Source organism: Apis cerana, linkage group LG16, assembly GCF_029169275.1.
Source record: "Apis cerana isolate GH-2021 linkage group LG16, AcerK_1.0, whole genome shotgun sequence".
In the NCBI taxonomy this organism is placed as follows: Eukaryota; Metazoa; Arthropoda; class Insecta; order Hymenoptera; family Apidae; genus Apis; species Apis cerana.
The window spans coordinates 6,457,738-6,467,395 of NC_083867.1; the positions used below are offsets into that span (position 1 = coordinate 6,457,738).

Sequence of the window (9,658 nt, forward strand, 5' to 3'; positions counted from 1 at the left end):
AGAAATATATATATATATGTACATACGCATACCTGTTATTGACACGCTTCTCGTTCATAACGTTTCCCTCTATTTTTAATAATTCGATTCCGAAAATAGATAGAATCGATGTTTTCAGATTACTTATATAAATTAATATAAATTAAGATTTTCCTTTATTTACCCGTTAATTATTATTCGATTATTAAGTCGATTATTAAATCGTCGAGTTTATATATATATATATACGCGTAGATACGCGAGGGAGAAACGAGAAATGGATTTCTCGTGTATTCGCGATCGGACGAAAAAGCAAATAAAACGCGGGGATAATTAATACGGTCGGTCTGACGAGTCGAAAAAACTAGTTTCTAAGTAGTTACATGTATCAAAATTTGTCGATCCCATCGGACGGCGAGCCGAGCCGTAAAATGCAAATGTTTCGCGAAAGAAGAAAGTAAAGAAAAAGAAAGAACTCGAAGCTAACCTGGATCCTAAATGATTGTGTTGCAGCGCGAGTACACGGACGATTGCGTGTTCAACGAGACCCTGGAGCAGCACAACTACAACACGTACAGCTCGGCGAAATGGTCGACGGCCAAGAAAACGTTGTACCTCGGATTGAACCGTCACGGGCAGCCGAGGAGGGTACAGGCCAAGGGTCACAATCTCGGCAGGCTGTCCGCCTACGCGCGGGTGTTGACTCAGGTCGCGCCTCTGGACCGGGTGGAGACCCTCCAAAGGCGGATGCTCGGCGCCCAGCACAACGTTCGCCACCGTCACAACACCCACCGCGGCGACCTCATCCAGCAGTCCCTCTGCCCCGCCCTCCCAGCCCAGGAAAAGGACGGCAGGGACAAGTTCAGGTGTCGCAAGCGGAAAAAGAGGAAGAAGAGGAAGCGGAGGTGCAGACCGGGCGAGAAGCCGGGCCCCCAGTGCCAAATAGCCGAGGGCAAGCCGGTCCCCCCGGCTAGGAGCCAGAGCCTAGCCGCGAACGGGACGTCCCCGATCCAATCCAAGAGATCGTGCGAGGGTTTGGCGAGCGAGGAGGCCTGTCGAAGAGAGGCCCTCTCGGTCCCCTCCAAGAAACGGAAGCTGCGGGTCGAGGAGATTGCGCCCGACGGAGAAGAAGGAGGAGCAGGAGGTGAAAGAGGAGGAGAAGGAGGAGGAGGAGAGAGAGGAGGAAGAGGAAAAGGAGGAGGAGGTGGAGGAGGAGGAGGAGGAGGGAGGAACGTCACCGGGAGCAGCAACGGTAAGAGCAAAGCGCCAGCATCAAACGCGAAAAAAGTAAACGCCGCTGGTAGCACGAGTCAGAGTAAAAAGCCTAATTTGACGAACGGGAAGAAGAGAAAGAAGAAGGGGGCGCAGCAACCGAGGAGGAATTCGTGGTCGGCGGGTCTGGGCCGGAAGAGGTCGAAGCCTGGCGGAACGGCCTCGACCGCTGCGGAGGCGACGACGAGCACGTTGGGAACGACGATACCGACGACCACGATCGCGACCACGGCACCCGCCACGACGACCACGACCACGACCACGACCACGACGACGACGACAGGCGTGGTGGCGTAGGCCGAGCGAAGGCCGAGGGAAACTCGAGGGAAGAAGAAGATCCGCGGCCACTGGCGGGCAAAGCCGGAACTCTGCGTCCTTCGCCATGGTGCCCCCTCAATTCCTCCTTCTTGTTGCTCCTGGTTCGCTCGGTGTGGACCTCGCCCCGATCCTACCACGCCGCGTGAGATGTTGCGAAAGCGCGAGGATCGCGTCCCAGGCCTCGGCCTAATCGTCTCCTTCATTCCCCCGATTGTATCGCGATTGCCGCCACCTTCCTCTTCTCCTCGTCCAACTAGTCTCGTCACCGTCTCCTCGACGACCATTGTGTCTCGTCTCCCTCCTTGATCCCCTTTCGTTCCCGTCCGACGATAGCCATCTCGTCGCGTATCTTCTTACCGCGAGTCATCTCTTCGCCGCGTTTTAATTAGGACCTGTATACCTAGTTGGTCGGTAACGAGCAGGGTGTGAAGGCAGTGTTTTATACGCGTATATATATATATGTATATATATATGTATATATATATATATATATATGTGTGTGTGTGTGTAAGTATGTATATATACGTATATAGCGATTCCACCTCGATCTTAATTCGTTAGAGTTACAATTACAATTTTACCGATATCTCTGTTAGATGATAATCGCTTGGACGAGGCTTTCGTCTTACGAGTAAAAACCTCCATCGGATAAGAGATACGGAATTACCCGTGCAATCCATAAAATCCGTTTCTTTTGCACCCTGCACGCTGAGGTCTTATCGTCCCTTCTCCCTCGCCGTGTTCCACGGTTAACGAAGGAGAAGGAGAAAGAGAGAAAAAGAAAGAGAGAGAGAGAGAGAGAGACAAGGAGCCGCTGTTTACGAGAAAACACACACGACTGTTTGTATATTATTAGCCGATACTGAAAATGAGAGAGGAGGAGGAGGGGGAGAAATATAAGGAAAAACATTGGGACGTGAGCCATTATTCGCTGTATACGAGGCGTGTCGCGATAACGAGCGCGCGTTTCATCGATTAGCGTAATTGTGATCGAGGGAGTATTATATACGAAAAAGGGATAATTCGCTTGTCGAGAATATAGAAAACGGAAATCGTATTCCGTATCCCCGGATCGAGAATTGGATCGCAAATTCATTCGTTTCCTCGCGGCTTATCGAAGAAAAATGTATTTCGATCGAGCCACGCGGAGGAGGAACGCACCGAGGAATCCCATCAAGTTCGCCGTAAGAGAATAATCAATGCCCCGCACGCTTAATTAGATCATCGACTGTATATATTATGTGTGTATATATATATATGTACACACACTCGGGATCTCCTCTCCGTAACGAAGGAGACGTTTCTCGTTTTCTCTCGAGATTAAGAGAACCGAGAGTTTCGTGCTCGTTACGCGACCACGTTTCCCTCTCCTGTCCTATAATTGAGAGCGTCTCTCGGACACACGCGGCTCCTTCCTTCCTTCCCGACGTGTCATCCGTCCGGGATGAATGGTTCGTTCCTTCGATCCAGTCGCGTGCCTTTGATTCTTCTTTCTTTTCTTTCTTTCTTTTTTTATCTCTCTCTTTCTCTTTGTCGGGATTAGCGGGAAAACGACTTTGAACCGAGAAGAATCGGGTTTGCGGTTTCCCTTCTTCCTCTTCGAGTTACCAGTTTCTTGGAGAAATGGATCCGCGTTTTATACGTGTGTCGAAGGCGTGAAAAAGCGGGAGGCTTCGATCGAGTTGGGCAACGTCTTCATTCCCCTCGATTCGAAATTGTTGCACGGCCGCGGGACGAAGGAACGACGCGCACGCAACCAACGTCACGCACGAATATACGCCGTTAATCGCAATGATGATTGCTATGTACACGTAAATTATTTACAATGATTCCGGTGGGACGAGTGGATCGAGGAAGGCTGGCCGAGGGCGATCGCGTGTGCCGCGTCTCCCTCCCTCCTCCTCTCGAGGAGTTCCCACACGCGTCCAACCTCTCGCGCATTCCGAACTACTTTCGAGGACCGATTCTCCTCGTCCTTTCCCCCCTCTCCTCGAAAATCGGAATCAAGGATAGATAAAAGGTGGAACCGGAGTTGGGGGGATGGACGAGAATTGGGGCAACGATCTCCTCGCCTCAAGGAGGGAGGGGATTTCGAAGATTCGTGTCCACGCGACTAACTACTCGTCCGTCGTTCCGTCGCACGATTCGGTTCAATATTCGCATTCGATGACTCACGGTACAGGTGGCGTTTCGATCGAGTGTGTGCAGTGTTGCCGATCTAGCTGGACGAAAGTTGGCGCCGCTGTTAAATCGCGTTAAATTCGTGGCTGAAATTTGCCCTTCCTTGCCTTTTCTCGACTACGAGAACGACGTTTCGATACAATTTCTTTCTAGATATTGATCTTGAATCTTTTTCTTTCCTCACCGTTTTTCCTTCGAATATACGCAACACCGTGTTCACCGACCAACCGAAACTCGAGTAATCAGATTCTCTTCGTCTCGAATTTTGTCCGGCTCGATTAGCAAACCTCGACATTGCGCAACGTTCCTCGACGAGAAGACGGCGGCTCGACCGGCCTGTGCCCGGCCGACACGCATCGGGAGACCACCAGGAGGAGGGAGAGGAGAAGGAGGAGAAGGAGGAGGAGGAGAAGGAGGACGTTATCGAGATCGATAGCGTAGAGCGAGAAATGACATAATTTTGTATCTCTGGATCGATCCCAACAATACTCACTCTTCTTCGCTCTTCGTTATATATATATATATATTTCTTTTTTTTCTCGATTCTACGTGTAAAAATCGATCAGACACGTTATTTCCCTTTCGCGCGAAAGCGAAATTCACGTGTCGCGTTCCTTTCTCTAGAGTAAAAAAAGAAAAAGAAAAAAAAAAAGAAAGAAAAAAGAAAAAAGAAAAAAAAATCTATCGGCGTTTCCTGAAAATCGATACTTTGCACCCGATTACTACATCCATCCAGTGAAAATGGATTCGATTATTCTCGGTATGCCGCCGTCTTGCGTGCGTAAACATTGTAAAAAAGAAAAAAAGAAAAAAAGAAAAAAAAATGTAAAAATGTTTGGCGAGACGATTAGACTGTTTCTTTTCTTCCTTGCGAGGAAAAACCGCGCGCGAACGAACGAACGAGGAAATAATTGTAAACGATCCCCCGAGAAGGGAAAGCGGTTTCGAACGGGAGGAGGGATAATTCTTCTTTTTTTTTTTTTGTTTTTTTTTCTATTTTTTTTTTGTACGGTTCGTGTAAAGAGAGATTTAAAGTATTAAATTACCGAGAAAGAGAAAAGTATTAAAAGCCGTTATATAGAGAATATTTACTCGTTAAACTCGTTAACGTTAAGGTTAAAATCGAGCGTTCGTTCTTAAATCTATCGGGCCGATGCCCGGCTGCCAAAAATTTATCACTATGCGGTAAGCCCGATCGATAGACTTATAAATAACGAGAGAGAGAGAGAGGCGTTGTGCGTTTTTTCGCAGCTACCGTGAAGTAATCAAACACGATTTCTAATAATTGAAAATATTTAATTTTGTATTTTGTTCTAATTATAAAAAAAAAAAAAAGAATCTTGTTAATATAATCGATATAAAAATATAGGAATTATATATATATATGTATTACCGTATCTGAAGTACCAGAATCAATTATAAATATTGTGTTCATTTTTCCTCATTTTCTTTTTCTTTTTCTTTTTCTTTTCTTTTCTTTTCTTTTCTTTTCTTTTCTTTTTTTATATATATAATTTAATTCTCACACAAGAAGGATAATCAATCCGACGAATCCGGGTCGTTTATTGCAAATTATTTATTGATCTATTTCTAAGTAGAGATCGAAATTAACGAAGAGGAAATTAGAGATAAAATAATCCGTAAATATCCGTAGGTACGAACCTCGCAATACAAGCTTCGCGCTCGAGAGAAATGGCAATAATAGAGAATAACAGAGAGATATTTTCTTGCTTATTTCGTAGAGAACATCGTGAACTGCCTTTTTCATAAATTTAAAATATATATATAAAAAAAAAAATAGTAGGAAAGAGAATACACATATATAGATATATATATAAAGAAAGGAAAAACTGGCACACGTTTGACCAGATATTTTGAAAATGTTGAAAATGTTGTTTGCCTAGTATTAGCAAATTTACATATAATATGCATTCTGTGCTTCGTCACGAGAGATATTATAGGGAATCGATTTTTCCAAGTGTGAAAAATTTAGAGAAAACAGGGAAAGAAAGAGAACAGCGGAAGAGATTCTATCTATCACGACTTCGTCTTCTCGAATCTCGATTAAAGAGTGGAGAGAGAGAGAGAGAGAGAGAGAGAGAGAAATGATATACAAAAGAGTCCGCCAGAAATATCTTCACCTCGCTACGAATCTTTGTAGGAATCATCTATTAATCTAGTAGTATATTTATTAAAGACTTATTTATTGTAAACAGTTGACTCCGTGTACATAGATCTACGATCATTATTCATCCAATCATGCGCATCGATCATGTGTTCTTCGTATGTTCTCACGTCTGTCCTCCAGGCATATACGAATTCGTCAAAAATAATCGACGAGCCCTCCTACTCCTACGACTTCTTCTTTTCGTTAATAATTTTCTTTTTTTTTTTTTTTTTTGCGTTTGTAATTGTAGAAAATACGTGGACGATGATGTAGTGGAAAAAAGGGAGGGGAAAAAAAGCACATCGAACGCGTGTAACAAAATGTATGCGTTTCGATGAATGTATTCTATAAAGGGAAAAAGAATATTTCGAATTCTTCGATATATATATATACATATATATTTCGATATTTAACGATCGATCGATTTCAATTTATATATTTTTCGAAAGAAAAAAAAAAGAAGAGAAAAAAAAAGACTCATCTTGTTCGTTTTCAATCCTCAATATTGACAAATAATTTTTGTAACAATTTGAAGATGTTCTATAGCGACTACGATTAATAAATAATATAGAATACAAAACGAGATATATATATATATATAAGCGTCGTTTCACGAGGTATGCGAGTGTACTTACATCGATACTACGTTAGTTTGTTATAAAACTGTAGACTAGTGAATCAATGTAATACATTGTCAGGACGCAATAAATGCAATTTATGTTTTTAAGAAAAATAATATTTCTTTCGATGGTTTCTCTCGAAATTGAACGAGCGATATTAAAAAAAAAGAAAAGTAAGAAAATAAGAAAATAGGAATAATTCACGGTCGCATCAAAACTCTTTCCTGAAACATATATACACCTTTTTCATTCGTTTGTTTTATAAAACGAAGGGGGAAGGAAGGAAGCAAAATGGAGAAGGAGACTTTTTGTGAAACGGAATGACCCAGTTCGAGATCTAATCTAGAAAATGAAATTTTCTCCTTGATCCAGACGCTCCACGCTTATCAGCGAGGGAAGCATTTTTCCCAAGCGTAGTTCCACCGGTTATGCAACCTGTCTAATAATAGTCACTGGCAAAGTGCGCTATTACTTCCGGCGGAACTGAAATTGGACCGCTTTGCTCGTAACGAACAAAGCCACTTTAATTCCAGATGATAACGCACCGTGCCGCTCCCTTTTATTTCGGCTTAGCTAAATTGCGGCAAGTAAAATGCTTCCGTGTCCACTATCACGAGACAAAATTTATTGTTGCGCCCTCCATTTCCGACTATTTCCACTTATTCGAGAAACGAAAAATATTTACTTGTTATAATTTTTGTATACTCTCTTCTGCTTCGAGGTATTTTTTTTTTTTTCTTAATCGAGGTAAATACACTTCGCCCAATTTTCGAGGAGATCGAGAATTCGAAACTTCGATGATATTTTTTTTTCTCTCTCCTTCTTTCGCGCGATTTCGCGTCAAAGATTTTTCGCTGCATTCGCATCACGTTGCAATCAAACGCAAAATAATGTATGGAAAAAAAAAAATTGAAGAACACAGACATCGAACATCGATATTTTTGGCGAGTTCCGAGCTAATCACGAATTAATGTAACGAAGTATGCGTGTTTCGTTTAATTTTACTTTTCTTTCTTGGGTTAACGAGCGATTCGTCGGGACTAAGAGAAAGAAAAAGAAGAAAAAAAGACAATTCTTGTAACTGACAGACAATAAAATGAAGCGACGTTTGTTAAGATATTGCGAGGATGCGATAAAGATTCGACGAAAGAACGAGCGAACATCCCTGACAGTGACTTCGCTTTTTGCGTGTATCGTTAGAAAAGAAGAAGAAGAAGAAGAAGAAGAAGAAGAAGAAAAAAGGAAATTATTGCTGTTCGAGCAACACCGAGAATGCGTTTTACTCGCGTTTATTGTATAATCGTATAGAAAGATGGCAATAAAGAAAGAGAAACGACAGATATGTATGTACTTATATCGTACGTGATGACCGTGGTTTAACACGCGTTTAACACGTTCACCGCGCGTATTGAAATTTTCACGCTTCGCGACAACTTTCTTTTTTCATATAATTTTCAATTTGGAAATTATATCGCGTCGTTCGAATCGACAACGAACGCGGTGAACGTGTTAACGAACAATCGAAAAAGAAGAAAACACAGGGATACGTGTAAAGCTTGAATTTAATAAGAGGAGGAAAAAGAGGATAATAATAAGCAGATCTGTTCGACAGATCCTGAAATCTCGTCGAAGTTGATTCGATTTTTAGCCGCGATACGACGATGTGTCGTTCGCGTGGTGGCGAATCGTCGAACTTCGAACTGAAATCAGTATTCGAGATCTCTGATCTAAGAGGCGATAAATCGCGCGAAAAGTGTGAAAAAGAAAAAAAAAGAGAGAAAAGAACGAAGAGATGACGAGCAAGGAGACGAACGCGATCCTTTTCCGCGCTATAGATCCACCGATGAAAAGAAAACTCTAGGTCTAGCACTGCCATTTTTTCGTAATGTTATACTTTGTAAGATCGAGATGTTGTTGAGAAATTGTTAATTAATATAGAAGAAATTTTGCGATCATGTTATTTTGTTAAGAAAAATCGATGGAAAAGCGTGGAACCACGATTTGAAAACGAAAAAAAAGAAGAAGAAAGAAGATCTAGATCTTCCGGTCGAATATACTTTCTCGTCGTTTTGTTCTTCTATTTAATCAAACGCCGCCACTATCGACGCTACCTTGTGATATCATCGAGAACCCCTTCCCTCTTTTGTTCCATACACGTACACTTTATTCCCGTTGTTTCCGCGAGAACAAAAGGGAGGAGAGAAAGAAAGAAAAAAGGAGAGCACGAAAAATTATACGCGTTTCGTGATCCCTCTCGAGATGGAATAACACGTTGATCCATCACCAAGTTTGAACGGAGAAACCGTGTCCGCTCCTCCTCTACCTTTTCCCTCTCGTTCCTTTGATGCTGAGCTCCATCATATCGTCGCCATATAATTTTTAGAAGTAATAAAAAGGATATTATTGAATATAATGCGACCTCGTTATTTATTTCGCATGAATCCTTCCCTCCGGTGAAATTATGACGAGAGATATCGAAATATAACGATCGAATCGATTTTCTTCTATCTATTCATTTTATTATAAATGTAACATCGTAATTTCTCTCTAATTTGTGGAAATAAATGAATTAGTAATTCGATTAAATTTTATTAAATTTTGTGAAATATTTAAGAGTTAATTCCGTAAACGCTGACAGTTCAAGTTTTCTTGTACATATTTATAATAATTACGTATTTTGTTTACGTAGCAATTTCGAAGAACGGTTTAATTTAATTTTTACTAAGTTCCCGACGAAATAATAAATTGGCGACGAGAGAAAACTTCACGCGTTTTAATCCGATAAAAATTTTAAAAGGCGAATCAATTACCGCACGCTTACTTTATAATTTCATTAAAATTCTAAAATCGAACACACTGTGTACTGTTTATCGCATTAAATTATACAAAAAGGAAAAATGTAAAGCCTTATCCATACAATCAAAATCGAATTAAAATTCTTGCAAGCGCAGTTTATTAGACGCTCGTAAAAGAAAAAAAAGTAAGCTCGTACTCCTCTCGTATCGATCGAGCAGTTTATTTTTTCCATTGAAAAAGAAAAGAGAAAATGATGTATCTCCGAAGATAACAATCTTCGATGATAATCGTAGAAGTGAGTCATTAAAGCGGCACCGTCTTTAAT

At 41.6% G+C, this 9,658-nt stretch overlaps 1 protein-coding gene across 1 annotated transcript in view; it reads left to right on the forward strand.

Moving 5' to 3' along the window:
• Nucleotides 1-8,950, forward strand: part of LOC107999768 (uncharacterized) — a 109,431-nt gene extending 100,481 nt beyond the window's left edge. Inside the window, exon 3 of the mRNA XM_062086772.1 lies at nucleotides 493-8,950. Coding sequence (XP_061942756.1) covers nucleotides 493-1,548 — 1,056 coding nt within the window. The 3' untranslated portion in view covers nucleotides 1,549-8,950. The remainder of the gene's footprint in view (nucleotides 1-492) is intronic.
• Nucleotides 8,951-9,658: the final 708 nt, after the last annotated feature.